Here is a 23,682-nt window from a genome sequence, read left to right on the forward strand (position 1 = left end):
GCGCGGGAAGTAATGAAAGAAATATTTGAAGCAGATGTATATAGATTGGGATAAACAAGTTTGAATAAAATATTTAAGGAATCCTTTTCATCAGTAAAAGGAAGAACAAAAGAACGCGGAATTTCAATTTTTCCCTGGCTATTTATTTTTTCTTTTCCATGGCCAATTCTCATCAAATATTGGCTGAAGGCAGGATCTATTTTTGCTCGCATATTTTCGGACAGTTGTAGTTTTTCAAGTTCATTCCAAATTTTAGAGCAAAGTAAGCTTGCAGAAACAAAATCTTCTCTTTTACCACCACGAACAACAGGCAGAGTTTGCCTAAAATCGCCACTAAATACAATAACTTTTCCACCAAATAGAATATTTGTTTCCATTAAATCTTTCAGAAGCAAGTCTAGTGCCTCAATCATTTCTTTTTTTGCCATTGAAATTTCATCCCATACTATTAATTTTGCATCTCGAATTAAAGACGCTAATGAACTTTGTTTACTTATATTGCAACTAAAATTTCCATCAATTTCTATAGGTAATTTAAAATGGGAATGTGTTGTTCGACCTCCTAGAAGAAGCGAGGCTGCAACACCGAAACTTGTTGTTGCTAAAGCAACAAATCCTCGATGTCTCACAGTAGACAGCAACACACGATACAAAAAAGTTTTACCGGTTCCACCTGGGCCATCAATAAAGAAAGCCCCTGGTTTATTCGAAAAAACTCTATTCAGAATTGTATTGTAGGCTATTTGTTGGTCTCTAATTAATTGCCTTTGTAATAGCAAATCTTTTTTCACTAACAATTATATTTCTTTGGGAAAGTACATCTTTAGCCTCTTTAGCCATTGCAGAAGGTTTTATGATTTATGGAATTAGGTCAAATTCATTAATATCACGGTGCATTGAATAAAGAATATTATTAATTAATATGATTTAGTACTTTATAACGAACTTCTTTTGAAGATAGACCTGGGTATTTGTTGAAATATTTAGACATTGAATTTTCAATTTTTTTCCATAACTCTTTACGATTATTTGGATTACAGTAAGCTAGCAACACACCAAATAAATGTCTTACGCTAGATGGCATTTGATAAGTCGCCGCTTCAGACATACTTTCTGTTAAATTGTTGTCACAAAGTAACAATCCTCTTTTCTCTGCTGATTCTCTGAATGCACTACAATATTCTCCATTGAAAGTGAACAAATCTTCATATGATTTAGGTGCTCTTACATTCATTAAAAGCAGCCTAAGATAATATCTTTCTCCCTCAGTTGGGTGAGATTAAGACATGACCAATCGCATTTCTTTGTTTGCGACGTGTCCACATTCTATATGAAGTTGACCATACAAAAAATTCTGGAAATTCTCTATATAATAAATTTAAAGTGATAGCTTCTTTATTGACTTTGTTCATTGCAAAAAATTCAGTCAACATAGTTTTTTTATCATAGGATTATTTATAACTTTATCAATATTGTCTGTTCTTTTAAAGATACAAGTTGTTGTCCATCAAGATGAAGTTGAAGATGGTATACACATGGGTTCATTTCACTAATAGGAAAAGCATATATACGCCATGTAGCTTCAGGTGGGGATACCCATCTAGCTGATTGATATTCTTTTATTTCATTAATATCTATATTTGCGTTACCGGTGTGTAAATTAAATGCAATTTTATCGTGTCCTTTGCATATATACTTATAAATATATTTTACAATTTTAATGTCAGAACAAATCTCAGCATTTATATGACAATTGAATTTGCTGAGCAGATAAGGATTGTAAGGAACCACCCATGAGTTATCAAGAAGATGACTTCCAATTTTTACAGATTGTCCTGTATTTCGTCTTCTATAGATTGGATATGAACTTTTGCCTTTAGTTGTTTGTGCACAAAAGTTTTTTGGATATTTGAATTTGCAATAACCTTTTTTTTCATACAAGGGCATGCTGGGTTTAATGTACCACAGGGACCATGTATCATGTGTAAACGAACAAGTTCAAAAAAATGAGGATTTCTTTTGGGATTTGGTAGCTCAGCGCAAACAAATTGATCATATGCTTCAGGTGTTAATATTTTGTATTTTTCTTCAAGTATAATAAGAAAATGAGCATGAGGAAGACCTCGCTTTTGAAATTCTGTTGTGTACATATATGCAACAACTATACCAAATATATGCACAGTCAATTTATTTTTTTTAATTCCTCTAACTTTGCTCGAAATACTCTACAAATTAGATCAGGTCTATTTTGTGCTTGATCAATTGGTAGTAGATTTTCTTTAATCTCAGGCCAAGAGGGATTATAAGTGATAGTTAAAAACAGATCAGGCTTTTCGAAACACTGAACTAAAGTCATAGCATCCATGTATCGATGACACATATCTCTAGGACCACCGGTAAAACTGGGAGGTATTATTCTATTTCTACCTACTTGGGAAGCATCTCTTTCGCCACGGCGTAGAACATCCAGAAGCCCTCCTAATACATCAGTTCTTATGAAGTCTTGGTTAAAATAAGTAAAATCAAGTCTTTGAGTTTCGATTTTGATCCATTCATCTACTACATATTGTTGGAATAATCTACTCGAATGCAGAATTATGCTTTCATCATCTCTCATTTGAAGTTTATAGCAATAATATTCACGACAAGAAACAGTTTCTCTTTTTTGTTTACCTTTTTGCATAATTTCATCTTCTAAATTTAAAAATCCATCAATCGAGGCCATATTGTTAACATTTGGTAGTTGTTCATTTTTACAGTGTGTTTGTGTAGTCAAATGAGGACTTAGAGGTTTAATTTTTTTAATACCACAGTGCCAACCATTTTCACCATGAGGAAACAATAATGGATATTGTAATGAATCATAACATCCATAATAATAATGTACTAATTGACTTGTATACTTTTAGTATATATTCTGATATGAGGTGTGGAAACATGGTTGTTAATATTTTGTTCTAACCATATTCCTGCAACCTCTGATGCAGTTGGTAAGTTATATAAACGTTGATTTAGACCAGCATCAGATTTAAGAGCAATATAGAAATCAGATAGTTGTGGAATATTTATTAAAGATTTTAAGAATATAGAATACGGATTAACTTGTAATATTTCCATTAAAATTTTGACAATTTGTTGATTTAGTTTATCAGAACATACCATTCAATTTTTCAATTCATTTTCGCTGTCAAAATAGTATAGCTGAAGATTTTTCATTTTTTCACCACTTGGTATTAGATTATCTATAAAATGGTACATCTTACCTTGAACTCTAAATGTATAAATGCCTTTATTTCTTTTCGCTAAATCTTTATCGTAGTTTACTCCAAGAGATGTGAATGCAAACATGTTATTGTAGGTTCTTATATAAGTTCAGAAAAGCTTTGATTTCTCGTTATGTTGTAAGTAAAGATTTTGCAAGTCTGATGGAAGTTGGTGAGAAATTAGTTTAATAGCACCTTTGGCGCAACATAAACCCACTGATTCATATTCAAATATTTTTGCACCACAAAAATTACATTTTTGAACGGGTTTTAATATATGGTAATTTATAGATGTTTGTGTCATTATAGTGTTTTCCTTACAATGTTCAGTAGCAGTTGATGTTGAGCCTGTCATGTACATGTATTTAGCATATATCTATATAATATATTTTTCTAAAGAAATATCAATATAATTTTCTGACCTAATTCAAATCGATATAAGCAATCTTCTTGCTGAATAGGATGTTGTTCAGCAGAATGTAGTTGCGTGAGGGAAGATGTAGAGATGGTTGAGTCAGCAATGAAATGTTGTCTGCTCAATCCAGTTTGATTGGTTTGGGTTCTCGGCAAGACAACTTCTTTTTTGGTAGGGCGCTTCACTTTATATAAGTCATGACGTCGAGGTTTTTTACTGCCCTCTGCTTTGTCAGAGTGTGGATGTGCTTTTTTTTTTTTTTATTCGGCATTTCAATTGTATGTTTCTATCAGTTATTAATAATCACACGGAATAATAAATATATCAGCAAGACGTATTCATATTATAAAGTTGTAAATGCATGTAATGCTGACATAAATTTATTTTTGGCAGGGAAAGCATTACCTTGTAGGTAGAAGCCTATACAACCGCACAAACACAAAGCAAGAACGAAGAAGATTCCAAAAAGGGCAGACCAAAAGAAGGAGTCAAACTATTAGCTACCAATATATAGACTTTGTACAATAATTAAAAACAAAGTTTTTTCCCAAACAACAACATAAACCTGGTGAGAGTTGATGCAGGCCTATTGGAACATTCAATGAATCATGCAACATGACGACGTTTTATCATATTCCCACAGAAGTCGCATTTTTAAAATCTAGGTGTATGAGGCGTCCCTCTCGGGGTTGTTTGCAAATCGCCGCTCTTATTTATTTTTTTGTTATTATTATTTTGAATTAAAAAAACTTGATCACTTCCTCATCCCTATTATTCTACATTATTAATTTGTTCAAACTTGAACATTATTGACACTGTAAATCCTCTGATATGTAACAGTAATAACAATTAAATCTCAAGTGTGCAATAAAATGTAGCAGCAATAAAAGTTGACACAGAAGAAATCTCAAGTGTATCATTATACAAATATTGGACTTTGTTCTGCAATTTCAGTCAAAAGGGAAAGTGGAAAACTTAGACGCGGTGGGATAAATTTCAGTCTGCATGATCAACATGATCTGCAAACTACCCTCAACTCCTATTGTTTGTGAATTCTTTCCCTATCCACTTAAGCGAGTTAGAAGTTTGTGCATTTGATATATACAGCTAATTCACTACTAGAAAACATGCATGTAGCAACAATTATTTAGCAACAACTAAATATGTGTTGCAATAGACAGTAATTCACAACGGTTATAACCTTTGCAATAGACAAATGGACCTAATGAAACACTTTAAGAAGTAAATCGTTGCTTTATTGCGACAACCGTTGCCATAGTATCTTTTATTGCAACGATTCCTACAAATTGTCGCCTTAGGTACTCTATGGCAACGGTTCCGCCAAACTCTTTCCCTCAATTATTTTCCCTCAATTATTTCCCTCCACTAATTTTACTACACCCGCCAAAAGAGTTTTTTTTTTATTAATTGTAAAAACAAAAATAAAAGGTAAAATATCACTAGGTTAATTTGTTTATTCAGACTTTTCATCCTCGTAGGTATCGACTTTCTCCTTTCTCTCTGAAGAACAAAAGTAGCATTTTCCTTTAATCCTTCTTCTTTGATTTTCCTTGTAGGAATCTGCAGCTTTTGGGTCTTCTTCTTCGTGGGTTTTACGTTTCTGCAGCTACATGTATGTCGTATTCCATCTTCTTTAAAGTTAGAAATTTATTAGAAGGGTTCTTGAAAAAGATTTGAAAATAGACAAATGGGTTTCTGTGAAGTAGATGTTCTTTGCTAGAGTTTATGTTTATAATGTAATTTTATTGTGCATTAGAGTGTGTATCTCAATTTTGGTGAAGATTGAGAAATCTTTGCAAAAATGTTTAGATGGAAATTCTCAGTTTAGGAAGAATTAATGTTATGAAAGATAAGTTTCGATTCTTCATTCTACATGATAATTCTTATCTATCGAAAAACCTCAAGTTTTTGAACAGGACAAACGATTTCTAAGAATAAAATGAACTGAAGTATTTTTCAACTCCAAAAGTCATTGAAATCGAACATTAAGGGATTTTGTTTCTCTTTTTTGAGTACAATTTTCAAGCTCTAATTTTATACTTTCTTCCTTCTTATCTAAATTTTTTAGTGGACAAACTACAAGTTGGTCATCAAGCTCAGCTCACTGCTTAAAAAAAGGTAATGTTCCTGTTTCTCTTATTTTACTTTGATGTATATCTGTGTGTATGTTAGATATTTTACGTTTACTAATCTCTGTTCATTGTTGCTTATTCATTTTTTAGTTAAATCATTTCATATAACTGTGCTTTTCAAATTTAAGGTCTGTATTGTAAGTTTAGAATGTTGGAAAAAATTTCACTTTATGCTTTATTGTAAAAAATATTTCATGATCAATTTTCTCTGTTATGAGTTAAGAGCTTCAGAAACTAGATCATTCATGTTACTTTCTGCCTCAGTGAACTCCATCTCGTCCATTCATTCCCCAGTGTACCAATGCAAGAAAGCGTTTCTTCTGAACATAGTTGTGTAGTGGTGGTGTGTATTCTTCTTGAAATGAAAACAGAAGTCTGAGGTCGTAGCTTTTTTAATGATTGTCATTAGGGTTACCAGGTGCTTTTAACTAGCATTACTAGTTCAGGAATACATTGAGCAGACCTAGCGTCTAGTTGATCATAGAATAAAGTTTTGATTATGAAACCAACCTCTTTATTCTTTGAGCACCGAATAAAACTTTAGGTATTGAGTAGTTCTTTGTTTTCTCCTTTAATATTCTTTTTGTGATAAATATTGTATTTTCTGTTTTAAGATCATTTTTGCTTTTGGAATACATTGAGTAGATCCTTGGTGTAGTTGAGCACAAAATAAGGCTTTGAGTGTTAACTCAACCACCCTAAGTCTGCTCCTAGATTTAGATATGCATGTCTACATTTAACCATACATCCAAGTTCTCTAAGGCTGCTCCTTGTCTTTTCTTATAAATTTGAAGTTTTACGATTGAGCTGCTTAGTTTCTTGAGTGAGGTTAGTGACTTTGGTTTTGTTGTCCTTTTATGTTTTTCTTTTACCTTTAAATTTATTTAGAAGTCTTTAATTAGAGATACAACACCCTCAACTTGTTAACTCAAATTTGCCTAGTTAGCTTAATTATGCTTATCTTTAATTTAAAAGGTTATAACTAGTAAAGTCTTCATGTAGTGAGCCATTCACTGCTTAAAAAGAGGTAATATTCCCTTGTCTCTTAATTTTGTAGTCAGTTTCTTTTTAGTCTATTCTCATTTCCATTGATGTGTGTGTGAATCTTGGTTTTTACTCTTCTTTTTGTGTTGTTTATAATCATTTCTAGGTGATTCTTTCTCCATATATGTTCTCTCTAAATGTTGTACATGTATAGTAAGTTTAGAGTGTTGGATAAGATTTCCCTTTTATGTGACTTTCCTATTACTCTTTTTTTCTGATTCATGTTCTATTTTGTGACCATTGCTGATTCTAGAACTGATTGAGTAGATATTGGGTCTGGTTGAGCTAGGCATAAGGTTTTGAACATTAACTCAACCTCTTAATGGGGAGTCTTGCAATTGTGTGCTACTTAGTTTCTTGAGTGAGGTTGTTGTCTTTGACAAAATAATATGAAATTTTGTATTTTTTATATGAAATCCATTACATCTTTTAAGTGTTTAGATTTGTCAAAATCGTTTCACTTTACTGTCATGTCTTATTATCTTAAGATTGAGTTTTTAGATTTTAAATCTTTTACATCATTTCTCTTTTAACTAATTGAAATTCTAGGTAAAATAGGTATTGTTAAGTAGATAGCTGATTATGTATAACAAATAGTTCAAGGAAAAAAGACATTTCATTTATGTTGTTAAATAAAATAAAATAGAGCCACTGATCAAAATCTGTTGAATGTAAGTTTTTAAGGGAACCAAATCTGTTGGTGTGCTATTCAGAATCTTCTCTTTTATTTCTTATCTTGGTAATTTGATTTTGGTGTCATATAGGATATTCAATATTAAATGGATAGTGGAGATAAAAGTTGGATGGGTCTCCGAAGATCCACCAATGAGTATATCAGTGGTGTGAATAACTTTCTTGATACAACTTTTGAACGAGCTTCCAAAGGAGATGAAATATTGTGTCCTTGCAAAAAGTGTGCTAATTGTAAGTGGCATCATCGAAATGTGGTAGAGGATCACTTGGTTGTTTATGGGTTTGTGCAAGGGTATACCAAATGGATTTTTCATGGGGAAAGTTTTTCCTCGAGAAATAATCTAGATCATAATAATAAGGAAGGTTCCAACATGCGTGACAATATTGATGGCCTACTTCACGATACTTTTAGAGATGTTGCAGGTGACTTGAGGCTTGAGGGAGTGAGAGAGGGGCCATCCGAAGATGCAAAGAAATTTTTTAAATTGCTGGAGGAAGGTAAACAAGAGTTATATCATGGGTGTGAGAATTTCTCTAAACTGAATTTCACCATTAGATTATTCTTGTTCAAATGCATTCATGGTTTGAGTAATGTGGCCTTTGGAGACATGCTAGACTTGTTAAGAGAGGCATTTCCATTTGCTCATATACCTAAGTCGTTCCATAAAGCAAAAAATGTGATTAAAGATTTGGGTCTTGATTATGAAAAAATGCATGCATGTCCTAATGATTGCATGTTATTTTGGAAGGAAAATAATTGCTCTGTTTGTGGCACGTCTAGATGGAAGACTGTTAATGATCCCTTGACTAATGAAAGCTCCAAAATTCCTGCAAAGGTTTTAAGGTACCTTCCCTTAAAACCTAGGCTTCAGAGAATATTCATGTGTCCTGAAACAGCTGCAAATATGAAATGGCATGATACTAAACGACCTAAAGATGGCAACATAAGGCATGCGGCTGACGGGGAAGCTTGGAAGAATTTTGATTCCTTGCACGAAGATTTTGCTAGAGATCCTCGTAATGTTAGATTGGGTCTTTCAAGTGATGGTTTCAACCCGTTTCGAACCATGAGTATTTCCCATAGCACATGGCCTGTTATGTTAACGAATTATAATTTATCACAGTGGATTTGCATGAAACTAGAGTATATGATATTATCTATGATCATTCCAGGTCCATCGTCGCCAGGAAAGGATATTGATGTCTACTTTCAACCACTAATGCAGAATTGAAAGAATTGTGGGAAACTAGGATGGAAACATATGATGCTGATTCTAACCAAACTTTTCAATTGCGTGCAGCCTTATTGTGGACAATTAGTGATTTTCCAGCCTATGCAATGCTTTCTGGTTAGAGCACAAAAGGAAGAAAGGCATGCCCAACTTGTAATCATGGGACATGCTCTCAATATCTCAAGCATAGTCGTAAGATGTGTTACATGGGTCATCGGGCATTCTTACTTCCTGATCATCCATTTCGAAGAGATAAGAAATCATTTGATGGTAAAGAAGATCACAAATCTGCACCTACTCCCTTATCAGGCACAAGAGTATTAGAAGAGCAGCGTGAATTCAATAATGTTTTCGGAAAGGGCCAAAAAAGGAAGGGTCGTGATAGTGAGGGTCCATGGAAAAAAATATCCATCTTTTTTGAATTGCCATACTGGGAACATAACAAACTGAGGCACAATCTTGATGTGATGCACATTAAAAAAAAATATTTGTGACAGTTTGCTCGGGACTTTGTTGGATGTAACTGGAAAGTCAAAAGACCATGTAAATTCTCGATATGACTTGCAAGAAATGGGGATACAAAAGGAGCTTCAACCAGTACAAGATGATAATGGAAAAGTTCATTTGGCTAAAGCCTATTTCTCCATGAAACCAACAGAAAAGAAGTTATTTTGCAGTGTTCTTAAAAATGCCAAATTACCGAAAGGTTGTGTTTCAAATATATCAAGATGTGTGGAAGTGGATGAGATTAAAATATCAGGTTACAAGAGTCATGATGCTCATTTCATAATGCATTACTTGCTCCAAATTGTTGTTAGAAAAGTGTTGCCCAAAAAAGTTTCTATGGCTTTGATTCGGTTGGGGAACTTCTTTAAAGTCATAAGTAGCAAGGTGATAAGGCGAGCAGATCTTGATACAATGCAGTCTGAGATCAATGAGATTATATGTGACATTGAAAAGATTTCCCCTCTATCTTTTTTTGATATAATGGTACATTTGCCCATCCATTTAGTAAATGAAATTAAGCTTGGGGGTCCGACACATCTTCGTTGGATGTATTCCACTGAAAGAAACCTATGTCTCTTCAAGGGGCTTGTTCGTAATCGATTTCATCTAGAAGCATCAATACTAGAGGGATTCGTAGCACTAGAGCACGTGAATTTATCTTCTAGATACCTACATGTTGGGGTGAAAACAAAATTTAGTCGATACCAATTAGAGGATGAGCAGGGAATTGAAACAGAGGGAGATAATTTGTCACCTATATTCCCTAAATTTGGCCATCCGATTGGAAGGGAGAAAAAAACCAAAGGCAATAATTTTCACATGGATCTCCAGTTATGTGTTGATATACATCGATATGTATTGTTTAATATCGGAGATGAAAAAATGGAGACCTTTATCATGTAAGATCTGTCACTTTTATTATAAACTTCAATAATTTTTATATGATAAGAACTTTGAAACATGCTTGCTTGTAGGGAACATAAGACTGTAATTGACAATCATAGTAGATCAAATGCATGGATTAGAGCACAAAATCATAGTCAGGAATTTGGCAACTGGTTTAAGGAGAAAGTTAAATCTGTTGAAGTGCCTGAACATTTACGACAACTCGCTAAAGGGCCTAATACTGCGGCAAAAAGATATACAGCATATTTCATCAATGGATATCGATTTCATACAATGAAACGAGATAGTCAAGGTAAGACCCAGAACTATGGAGTGACTTTATTAGCAACGACTTATAGTTTTGCTAGTGCTAGAGACCAAAACCCCATTGATGGAAAAGTTGTCTATTATGGAGTTATTCAAGAGATTGATTATTGGGGTTGCTTTAGTGTTGTGTTGTTTAAATGTGATTGGTTTCGTAATGAAGTAGACGAATATGGATTAACTCGGGTATACTTCAACAAGTTATGCAGTACTAAAGATCCATTTGTACTTGCATAGCAAGTGCATCAAGTTTTCTATGTAGAGGATCCAATTGAGAAAGATGTTTATTATGCAAGGACCAAAGTTCATGTTGATTTATTTGATTTAGAAGAAGAGAATTGCCCTAATATTGGAGACACATTTTTTGGGGAGCCAGACAATGACATTGGACCATTAAACGGAATACCTGATGTTGATGTTGATCTCAGATGGTCAAGAGAAGATGTAGCTGGTGATGTCATTGATATGTCAACTCATGATCAACATTCAGAATATATGGAAGAAGATATGGACACATCAGAAGAAGATGAGGACTTTGATGACGTCGATTGGGATTGGATGGTGGCTGATGATTGACAAAGGGATTTTTCTTATATATCCCTATTTCATTTTCTTATATGTACTATTGGTTTCAAAGTCAATTGAAAGAATGTTGATTTTGCCTATTTTATTATTATTGTGTACTTCTGTCTTTTTGGGTTATCTAAATATTATTAGAGTTTGCTTTAGTGCTTCATTTGCTGAAACTATATGAGTGATTTTTCTTTAGAAAGCCTATGTGAATCAGGTAGCAAGAAGTGGTGATTCTGATTTCTGCTTCACCCTTTTTCCTTTTTACTAGTTCGTCTTATTGCGATTGCAATCTTCTTTTCACTGATTCTGTTTTATCTTCTTGATTATGTTGGGATGTCTAACTCCTTATCTTTATATCTCTATTTTTATAGCAGGCAATACTTGGTAGTCATGAAACAGCGAGAGTCTTCAAGAATAAGGAATAAAGAAACAAGAGAAACTTTCCAGCTGGAACACTCACATCTTTGGCGAATCAAAATAAGTTGTTGCTAGCTAGAAGAAGAAAGGATCTACTGATCGAAAAGCATTAGCGTCTAACATATGTAATAGAAGAACAAGATGTGCTAGAATCACACAATCCAGAGGCATGAGTTCGTATACAAGCTGACTCAACTAACAATGTAGTGCAACCAGTAGAAGAACAACTTCAATTGAATTCTACTGCTCTTAAAGTAAATGAACAATGTGAAGAACATCCATATTTTATTTATAATATTACTTTTCTTTTTTAATTATAAAATCAAATTACAATACTACTTTGGAAGGGTTATCTTTATTTGTGTATTATTGTAGACTCTTCCACTAAAAAAAGACAAAGAGGTCAAACAAAGATGTTATTTGTACATGGAAGGCATGATCATAAACTGATTGTACTGAATAAAGCTGGTCAACCAGTTGGTCCTAGTAATGATGTCGTGATAGAGTTGAGCAGCTTCCTCGGTACACTTGCTAGGAATGCGACCCTTTATCCTCTTGATATAGAAAATTGAAAGTTGTTTGACACAAAACAGGATTTGTGGGATTATACCAAGGTTTGAAGTTTTCAATTCTCTGTTAAGTTAAATATATTTAACATTTATTGCACTAACTCAATGTCCAAATTTTCAGGAGAAATATGATATTCCAGAAATCAAAAATAGATGGACTTTAAAAACAATTCAAGAAGCTTGGAGAAGGCGTAAGTTTGATTTGAAAACACACCACTTTGATGCCTACGCTAATGATCAAATTCGGATGGAAAAAAAGCCTGATGATGTTCCAACATCTCAATTTAAGGAACTTCTTAAATATTGGAACTCAGAAAAATTTTAGGCAAGTCTTACTAGTTGGTAATACGAAATAAGAGTTATTTGACTCATCGATCTTAGGAAAAGATAAAAAAATCTCCTTCATTTTAGTGTTTCATGGGTCCAACTTCTTTACAATTTTATTTTAGATTAATTAAAGAAAGTTACTGATTTACTTCTATATTGTGATTGATTCTAGTTTATCACTCCCATAATTAATTGTGGCAGTCATAGTACTTGCTTAAATATGGTAATTGAACCTTTATCCCACTATTAAATTGATACTTCTGAGTATATAATATTTTTCTTAAACGATTGTTTTCTTTCCATCCTTGCTACTTGGTTTAATTATATGACAACTTTGGTAGTGGTTCAATTATGGTAAGTTGGGATTTATATTATCATTTCCCTTCTGTCCTTGTTGGATCCGAGAACAACTTGTAATACATGTTTCTTGGTCGAATTTTATTCCTTATGGATTGAGTTACTTCTCTTTTAGTAAGAGAATATTGTGATTAGCTGATTTGGTGGTTATTTTTGCTCTTCATTTTCAAAATATTTTAAGCTATATAAAGAGTTCTTTTCTTTTGTAAGTGATCACTGTAGTGTCTCTTCTTTCTGCGAGACCACTGAGCTCTCATCTTTTTTACGGATCACTAGTCACTGGCAAAAAGCCTTCCTCTTCTATAAAAATCACTTGATCATTGTGGAACTTCTCTTCTATTTGTAGAAAATGTCAAAAGCCAACAGTGAGAATCTGAAAAAGTTGAAGAATCCACATACTGTTGGCAAGAAAAGATTTGCTTTAGTTCGCAATGATTTGGTATGAGCTCCCGCGTAACATTGAATAAAAACATGTTGCATTTTAAAGAAGATGTTTGATATCCACTTTTAATGTGTACAAGAAAAAGAGAGGGAAACTAATGATACTCTATCACCTAAGGAATTTTTTGTGGTTACAAGAAAAAGAAAGCCCAATCGATCATACAAGGATACAGATGAAGATACAGCTAGTAAAATTGTGAGATTTCTATCTAATTTGTTTGATTTGAATTTGTTTTTTCATATTTACTCTTTATATGTGTACTTGAATTCTCTTGTTTTTTAATAATAAAATTGCATTATAGGTTGAGATGGAGAATATTGAAATGCAACAAAATGAAGATGGTAATGAGACAATTGATGCATTTGCTTCTGTCATGGGATCAGAACATCCAAGACGTTTGAGATTATATGGAAGAGGGGTTAGAAAAACTACTTTGAAAGGGAAAGTGGGAAATTTTGAAGCCTCATCAAATGCAACAAATGACCTCCTGAAAAAAATGGAAGACAAAATGCTGAGAATGGAGGAAAAAATTGAGGAACGGAAGGAACAATTTGACCAACAAAAGACCATGATGAGACAAGAAATTGTAGAAGATGTCATAACAAAACTTCAACGTTCAGGCCTACCAATTGATGTTAATGTTTTGGCAACATTACTTGATGTTTTGGCAACATTAATTGATGTTTCGTCAACACGAGAAACAAATATTCGGCCAATCCATCGTTCATCTACCAGTCGCAACAATCAAGGTCAGAATCCTCCTCCTTCTTCTTCATTTTCTTCTACTACTGCTTTTGCAGTTTCTTGTTTGGTTCATCTTCATTTATGGCCTATTATGTTAATCTGCTTCTACTTTTTTTTCTTGTGCTACTACACTTGCAATCTTCTTGTATTATTGTTGGTGCAACTGCGATCATCTTTTTATTTTTATCGAAGTTGATATTATCGAGATTAGTGTTACTGTTGTTTGCATAGTTTAGGAGTATTGAACTAAACTTAAAACATCAATTGATTAAGAAGGTTTTAAAAGGTGTGCTCAAGATCTGGGTTGATTTTAGGTGTTGTTGGTTTCTAGTAAAAATATATTGACCCTATTTGTTGGTTTTTCCCTTTTGATTCATCGTTTGTTTCTGATGTATAGTGACCGACTTTGTTCTTGTTGTATTGCCTCTTCATGTAGCCCCTATTTGTTGTTGTCTCTTGTGTTTAACTGTTCTATTTTGATGAACAAATATCATGTTTATGACTGTGTCATCTTTCTAGTTCTGATTTTGAGGATTGTAATTTCTGATTTATCGGAATTTAATGTCTTCCGTCCTTTGGTGGGGAGAGCTTGAAAACTGTGGTAATGGATTGAGTTGTCTTGTTCAAGTGCAATGCTTGTAATGTAGTCAGCTAACTGATTTGTTTCTGACTTAGTTGTTCCCTCTCAGCTTCTTCACCTAGTGCTAATTCTTCTAAGTGTTTACTGGCTGCTAAATTGTCCTCATCTGTGTACACTGTTATAGCTATATTTTTCAAGTTGTTTCCTGATAGGTTTGGCTCATCCTCATGAACAGTTAAAGCTTCTCTATGTTAGTACTATCACTTAGAGTCTTGGTTGTCGCACCCTATTTCGAACCGGCCAAAACAGTTCACAACATAATATGGCTGACACTCTGATTTTGGAAAAATTGCTTTTGTTTGTTTTAGAGTCGCCACCTAAATTTTAAGGAAAATATTAGGAAAACCATTTTTTAAATATGTAAATGTAAACTCTATTTTGATATGCGAAACCAGTGAGATTCTGAGTAAGGGTTTTGGTTACTCGAGGGGAAGGTGTTAAGCACCCCTCAGAGCCTATCCGAAGATAGTCCTTAAACTTAATTTAGGAAAATATAATTAGGAAAACGTGTTTATTTATTTGTTTTAAAATCAATGATAAGTAAATTTTATTATATTTAAGAAAAGAGTACAATACAAGGTACGACATATATTAGTCTTATAAAATAGCTTTAATAGTAGTATTTTATCATATTGTAGAAATAAATAAATAAATGTACTTAAATGTATGATAAATTTGTGTGTAAAAATATATATAGTTGTAAAATTATCCTAAAAATATGTAGATGTTGAATTTGCGAGAACCTGTCGTCTTATCTAAGACATGAAATGAAAATAAGATAGTAGTTGGGTGTGAATACGTAGTAATATGTGATGTGTAATTTGAATGAAAATATACAAATTGGAATTTTCTAAAATAAAATAAAATAAATGATACTAAATGTCAAAATATCATATAAAGGCTTGTGATCTTAAATATATTTATTATGAAGTGTAATATATACATATAAGTTGTTCAAAACATATGAATGTTTATCATTCTTTTTACATGTAGGGATAAGTTGACGATAAATTGTATTTGGTAAAATAATGTGTAAAGTGTAGGAATAAATTTATAAAATAAATAAGTAACATTCGGAATAGTAGATAAAATATAATTGATTATGTAGAGAAAATATAAAATATATACCTTTATGTGTATGACATATATATGTGTACCTTGTATTTGAACCTGTTTGCATATCTAAAATTTGAAATAGCATGTTAAAAAGATTAAAATGTTATTAGCAATGTTTGATAAAAAAGTAAGTATAGTCAATACATTTTATAAAGGGGTGATGTAAAGAGTAAAAATAGGCCTAACTATTGAAACTTATTCTATAGTTACATTTGTTTCGTTAAATATATAAGCCTACTTCCCTACTTATTTTCTTTAAAAAAATGTATATCTAAAGATTAATATATTTGCCTTAAGTTAATTTCTAAATGTAATTTTTCTTAGCCTTTAAACTAGTTGCAAAATATTTGAAGGTCCTAAGCGATGAGTAGGCCTAAATGAATATTATTTTTAACCTTTATGTATCTCTAAATTCATTTGGAAGTCCCAACTCATGAATTTTTATTTTTTCCTACTTAGATACCTAAATGAAAATTATTTCACCCTTTTAAAATTTCAAAGAGGGTTTTAGACAATAAGTTTTCCTATTCCTTAAGTGACTAAGTCGATATACACTTCTTTTCCCCAATTTTGAAACACTAGTATTATTTTAACCTTTGAAACTTTGTTTGGAAAATTCTTAAACTATAGGCCTCTTTTCAACTTAAAAGGCCCCAAGGAATGTTTTAAGTAAAAATGCTAACCCATTTTTAAGAAAATATTTTTTTGCATCGTTTACTCTAAAGGGGTCTCAACTAAATTCATAAACAAATAATGTTAGTTCATGTGAAATAAGCTTCGAAATAAAAGACAAATAATATATTAAAACTTGTAAGCAAAGATTAGCCAATATATCCAAACAATATAATTAAGACTCAAAAGGGGAGGACTAAGAAATATTGGACTCCTAATTTGCGAGGCTCCAAGCATTGCGATGATCCTAATTTGCTGTTGGCCTAATATCTTATGCCAATAACGAGTTTCAAAGTAGAAACTCCGGCTCTCCGGTTGTACATGAAACGTAAGAAAGAAAATGGTAAGGATACAAAAACTATGTAATAAAGTATATGTCGAAATGAATATCAAATACTCTCTCTAGTTATCTTGACCCAAAAATTTTAAACTTTAAGAGTAAGAAAATAATTGCAAACAAACACTTGAGGGGTGGGGGATGAATGGCAGAACACACTCTTAAATCAATCCTATTAAAACAGAATACATATAAACATGCCTTACTCAATTCTAAGAAAATAAATAGCTTAATCGGGTCCCAATAGAATAAATGTCATGCTTTGCCTACGCAATTTCGAGATTCAACACATAAATTCAACCTAGAGAGGAAAAGAAAAAGATACTTCATAGAACTCTCCAACTAGATAATTCCATGATTGGTTTCTCAAAGGATTCAAATAAAATATAACAAGAATTTACTAACTTTGTGATAATGTGAAGGATATTAAAATCCCAGCAGACTAGTAACCATAAAAAATAATGACCAAAATCAATCTAAAATATAAAATTATGTACATATTGATGAAAAAGATACATTGGCTGCAACCTCTAAAGAGAAACGTCAAAATAACAAAATGTCCTAATTTTCTCACATAAGGAAAAATATTTTGTATATGATCAGAACATCAAAGAGAACACGTATTACGAGTTGCAAGACATATGATTATTTTACTTTAACAATGTATGAGTAGTTCTTTAGATATCTAAACAAGTATGATTGTTACTTAACATTTAATATGATCATATCACATGAATATCATATGTGATTTTGTTTGGAATCTATCTTCAGGAAAATAGGCAAGAAGAGCGCGAGGAACTAGAAAATACCAATGAAAACATTCGTATATCTATTTAAAAGGAGAAAATGAGCACTTTATTTTTAGTATCACTGCATTAAGAGATGACACGAAAATATTTGATTAAACTTTATACATAGACAGATTTGAAAAATACTAACTTTAAGCTGAAAGTCAAAGATTTTGACATTTTTTATTATATAAGCTAGAGCATCCTTTTCCATATGAAAGTAAATTATAATTTTACTTTTAGTTTGATATGGCATGGCAGTGAACTTGGCTTGGACTTTCAAAATTGTATACTACATATCAAATATATCTCAGGATGCAAAACAACTATAGGTTCAAACAAAGACGAGATGAAATCATATTATTCCTCATTTTCAATTCTTGGAGAAACAAAGAGGTGAATATTAATAATACATAAATAAAATAGAACAGATTACACCCAACATAACATCCCTTCACATGACTATATTATATGACAATAAAGGAAGACAAAAATAAATGAGAGAAAGGATTTCACCTTTTGTTGAGCAGCAAACTAAGACTTTGTTGTCAAGATTCAAAGTTCAAACTCAAACTCGAAGTTAAAAAAAAAACAAAAACAGAGAAGTGTGAATCTTTTTTTTTTCAGACGCCTTTTGAACCTCTATTTAAATTCTTATATCTTTTTATTGTTGCTCGGTTTTTGGATTGATCCAATTTTTTCTCCCCTTTTGTGGATTACTTTGGACGTTTTTCTTTTAATCCTTTCCGAATTGGAAAACGCCTGCCTTTTATAGGCGATTTTGGGAGAGGATTCCACTCTCATACTCATAAGATTAAGGGTAAGACGAACCAAAAATCCGATGGTTCTTCGCATCCCCCACTTTTCAGGCGGAGCAATGATGATGGTCGAGACTTCTAGGCCTTCTTTGGGTCAATATAAATCGGAAAAGATGTAAAGTTGATAGAGAAGGGGGCTGTGATTGATGGACGACGTGGGGAGATATATTGATGACCACCGGAAATTGCCATTTTCCGGTGGTCTGTAGGCGGAAACGATGGCAGAGGAGAGAGATCGATGGGAGAGGAGAGGATAAGAGTTTGATGGGAGAGGGGCCATTTTTTGGGAAGAGAAACGTATGGGGAAGGAGGAGGTTCTGGAAAAAGAAAAGTATGCGGATGATGGGTTGTACTATTTGGAAAAGATGAATTTTTGGGATTTAATTTGGGCCGTCCGATCATTTGATCGGACGGTTGGTAAAAATAAAGAATTAAAAAATAATATATATATATAAAATAGTAAAAGAATGAATTAATTAAGGCCATTAGATTAGATTGTAAGGCTGAGATCGAATCTAAAGAAGCACAATCCATGTGCTTGCCTACGTGTCATACATGGATTGGCCGGTTTAATAAGACTTGGATTGCCAAATTTGCTCAAATTAAATTCATTTAAATTATAACTACTTTCTTTATTAAATAGCCATAAGTGATAATTATTTTGCAAGATTAGCTTATTTGATAAAATTAGTCACTCTTAAAATTAAATTAATATAAATTAGTAAATCATCCATTAACTAAGCTTTCAAATTTTAATAAATGTACGAAAAATATCTATTGCGACAAAAGGAATTATATTTGAACCACAATAGATTCAATTCTTAAGAAGAACAACATTTATTTAAAAAATGAGAAAGTAAGTGGTAATATAATATTTTATAAGAAATAACATTTAAGAAATAAATTTATCAAGTCAAATAAATAATTAATTTTTATTTTTTTTGTATTCCTATAAAATTTCATAACACATATTTTATTATTATTATTATTGTTAGATGTGGAGAGCCAAAATTGGGTGTCAACATTGGTTTCCTGTGAGTTATTTTCATCATGGCCCCTTATATCTTTAATCTACTCGTTGTTCTTAAACAGTTTGTCCTCCTTTGGTAAGTCCACATTATTGTAATTCTCTGCTCCCTTCCAAACTACAATATCAGTAACTTTGCATTTTTCTTTTTTTAAAAAAGTGATGTGGTAGTATAGGTTATGTCCAGAAAGAGTAAAAATTAGGAGTTGTGTGTCTTATTTTTCCTTTTCATTTTTGAACTTCCTCTTTCCTAATTGTTAACCCCTTTGAAATTGTAGGTGAACAAAATGAGCAAAGCGGGGATGAAAGCAGTGAAGACGTTACTTAAAGAGAATTGGTTTATCTACATATCTACAAACATTCTAGCACTATTTTTACTTTTTGGCCTAATTTTTGTGAACTTAAATGAATGCCAACTCTTGGACATTATAGGACTATTTTTATGTTTGGGCTTAATTTTTGTGAACATCATGTATGTTAACTCTTGAATTGTAAATCAAGATCATGTGTTTTTATCTTTGATATATGGATGCTACTAGTTGAAGTACATATTGATTTAATATTTTCTATCATTGTATTATAGTTTATTTCAAAAATAAAGAATATACACAGTGCCTACAATAGCCTGCAATAACCATTAAAAAAGTCTATTGCAATAGCTTAATAACATTGATGCAATAGTTTAGCAGAACCGTTGTAATAGCTTAGATCGAGCTGTACAATAAAGTTGTTGCGATATATCGTTTGCAACGGTTCGCAGCCATTGCAGCAACCATAGAATAATGTCGGCCTACACTAAAGAATAAATGTTGCTATACATAGTGTATTGCAATGGTTTGCAACTGTTGCCAGAAAACCGTTACTATAGACATATTGCAACAGACTTATATGCAACACACCATCTTCCGTTGCCATAATGCAATTGCAACACTCTTTGAGTCTATGGCAATGAATTTTCTTGTGTTGCAACAGACCTATTTTCTAGTAATGATTTCAGGTTATTCACAACATATGACTGTGTAGCCACTATCTAATAGTAATTACCAATTATATCTCATTTTTCTTGATCTTCTTATTTATCCTTATGCAAAGTGATAACAGATTTGAAGTTCAAGAAACTATGATCAGCATCAAGAACAATAAATACACTCACCTACATATCATCATCAAGAATATCCAATCTGTCTATGCCTTTTTTTACCAGCAAATCCAGAAACTAAGTTCACTTCTCTTCTATTACCAATACCATTTTTACCAAAGAATGAAATTTTTGTAACAGTTTTCTAAAGTATTAAAATTGGTCATTGATATGCAAAAAAAAGAAAACAAAATAAGTAAGTCTCTCTGCGAACTATAAAAAGACAAAACAGAAGCACTTAAATGCTTACACGAACTAACAAAATAAAGAGGTATGGAACTGTAATTAAATAATTGGTTATTTTGTTCCATTTATGTAGTTACAGGAGAACTATTAAAAATAGTAGAAAATCATGTCCAAAATCAACATTAAAAATACAAGCTTCATTCCTAAAAAATCGAAATTCCATCATTCTCTGTGATTTAACAGTAAGAAAAATCCTCATTCCAGCATATACACAGTCCAACTATAGAAGAGTACGCAATCAAAGTTCCATCATAAACGTAGCAATTTTTTTTCATTTTTTTCAACATATTAAGATCCAGGAAACATAAACCAAATCCAATGAATAATATCAATTCATCCAAAACCCATCAACAACTCAGACACAAACATATACACTAACACATAAGCTTAATCAATGAAAAGGGATTGGTCGATGCAACGCATGCAGAGGCAAAATGTTAAAGTTCGATTCAGCTGTAATTTCAAGAGCTTGCAAAAATTAGCAGGCCCCAAATAAAATCAAACAAACTTGAAATTCCAAAAACATAATTCGGTATAGCATAGAAGTTAACCACACGAAATTTATAATCCAACCTAATTTTAGCAGAAACAAATATGGAAATTTAATTGAAAAAGGAAAAAACAACAACTTGAAATTGCAGACCTGATAACAGCAGTATAAACAAAGCAACTTCGACAGAACGGCAAGCTTTTCTTCTATATTATACAAAACACATAACAATTTTCCCTTTTTTTGGTATATACAAGAAAGTAAAAAGTTACAGCAGAAACAAAAAGCAGAAAAAAGAAAATGGAGGTGACCGCCAAAGTCTTAAAAATTATTGCTGAATTATAGAAGAGTACGTGTCTGAAGAATTTACAGAGAGCAATAATAATATACAAAAAGGCAACCTTTAAGAAGCTGAAATGACAATAATACCCCTATTGACCTTATGACTTTCAGAAATCAGAATGACAAAAATATCCTTGGCAATTGAATGACCAATAGCAGAGATGTTGGAAGGCTATATATATATATATATATATTTGTTAACGCATGTTATAGTATGTATCTAACCTTATTTCTCATATTATATTAATATTAATCTTGCTTTTTATAAAGAGTTACATATGTTCGTGGTTCGATTTGAATCGGTTATTAATTAAAATTAAAATTAAAATTAAATCAATCTATTGGATTTTTTAAAATTCTAAAACGAAACCAAACCAAACAAAAAAATAACCGTCGATTTAATTATTGTTGCAAAAGCAGAAACAAAAAGTATATAGCATAGCAGAGAAAAGAAAATGGAGATAAGGCCAATTCCTTCAAAATTATACGTCAATTGAAGAAGAGTAGGTGTTTGATGAATGTATAAAGATCAAGACACGTGCAAGACAATGCATCCTTTGACAAGTTGAAATGATAATAATTTCCCTGCCTGCCTTATCACTTTCAAATAGGAAAGCAGAATGACAAAAATACCCCTATTTGCCAATTGTTGAAAAGTTATAGCATGTATCTAACCTTATTTCTCATAATAATAATAATAATAATATTAATCTCGCTTTTTATAAACAGTTACATATGCGTAGGGATGTTCGTAGTTCGATTTGGATCGATTATTTTGATTAAAATTAAAATTAAACAAATCTTATCGGTTTTTAAAATTTCTAAAACCAAACTAAACAAAAAAAAATAAAAAAATAACTGTGTGGTTATTGTTGCAAAAGCAGAAACAAAAAGTATGGCAGAGAAAACAAAATGGAGATGAGGCCAAAGCCTTCAAAATTATAGCTCAATTGAAGAAGAGTACGTGTTTGATGAATTATATAGAGAGAAAGACACGTGCACAGACAATGCAGCCTTTGACAAGTTGAAATGGCAATAATTTCCCTGCCTGGGTTATCACTTCCAGATGGAAAATTAGAATGACAAGAATACCCCTATTTGCCAATTGTTGAAAAGTTGCAACTGTCTGATACTCTCTCTTCTAATATATTGTAATGTAATGTAATGTAATATATCTTCTTCTTTTCAAAAAATTTCTTAATTAATTATACTTAGCGCATGGTCGATGAGCATTAATGCAAAATTATTGGTCAATAGTAAAATTAAACGTGTTGCCCATGATGCCTTAAGATCCACTTTTTCCAAAAGACTGATTTTCATACCTCATTTCTGTCTGTCCAATATTGAAAAATTACTAAATTGCACACTTTGTTCATTTTACTAGTTCATCATTTCAAAAAGAAAAATAATACTAATCATTTTTAACATATTTAATTCTTTTTATTAATTTGTTTTTAGCATTATATTTAGTATTTTAAAAATATTTTTAAGATCTAATACTAAACATTAATTAATATGAATAATATAAAAAAGACTCATATCAATTTTTAAGGAACGTGCAAATTTCAAAATGCACAAGTAAAAATGAATGGATTTTTTAAAGTATCTCTTGATAATGTATCCACGGATTAAATTATAAATATAAAAAAATGCATTTATGTAGTTTAGTTAATCATGATTTAGAAGCTAAGAAGAACAACCGTTTTTCCTACGTAGTATCGTTTTTCCAAATTTTTACTCTATATAGACATAAACATTTGAGTCGTACTATTTGTTCTATTTTTAAAAAAAGGGTACTACCAGAAGATTGTGATTTATGGGGTAAATATGATCTCCTTGCACCTGTTTATTACTGAATGCAATTTCTTGCTATATTTATTAACCATTAAAAAAATCATATAAAGAATTTACTTCTAAAATTTCATCATAACTTGCAAAAAAATGCATTTGACACGTCAAATAGAAATCTAAACTCCACTCCACCTTTTTTCGTTTTTGTTCTCACGTCTACCAAACAAAGTCGTTTGATTAATGTATTATTTTGTTGTTGGTAACTTTGCATTTTTTTATGACTTTCTATATTTATTTTGTATTTGAAATTGTTGTATTTGAGGTGCTGAAGG

The 23,682-nt window shown here is 31.8% G+C and overlaps 1 protein-coding gene across 1 annotated transcript; it reads left to right on the top strand.

The window, feature by feature from the left end:
- Positions 1–7,654: 7,654 nt before the first annotated feature.
- LOC125823109 (uncharacterized) lies at positions 7,655–8,800 on the top strand. Its single transcript, XM_049502532.1, has one exon. The coding sequence runs from the start codon at positions 7,655–7,657 to the stop codon at positions 8,798–8,800; it is 1,146 nt and encodes a 381-aa protein (XP_049358489.1).
- Positions 8,801–23,682: the final 14,882 nt, after the last annotated feature.

The sequence above is a fragment of the Solanum verrucosum genome, unplaced genomic scaffold (genome assembly GCF_900185275.1).
Source record: "Solanum verrucosum unplaced genomic scaffold, falcon-dt-bn FXZP01000199.1, whole genome shotgun sequence".
In the NCBI taxonomy this organism is placed as follows: domain Eukaryota; kingdom Viridiplantae; phylum Streptophyta; class Magnoliopsida; order Solanales; family Solanaceae; genus Solanum; species Solanum verrucosum.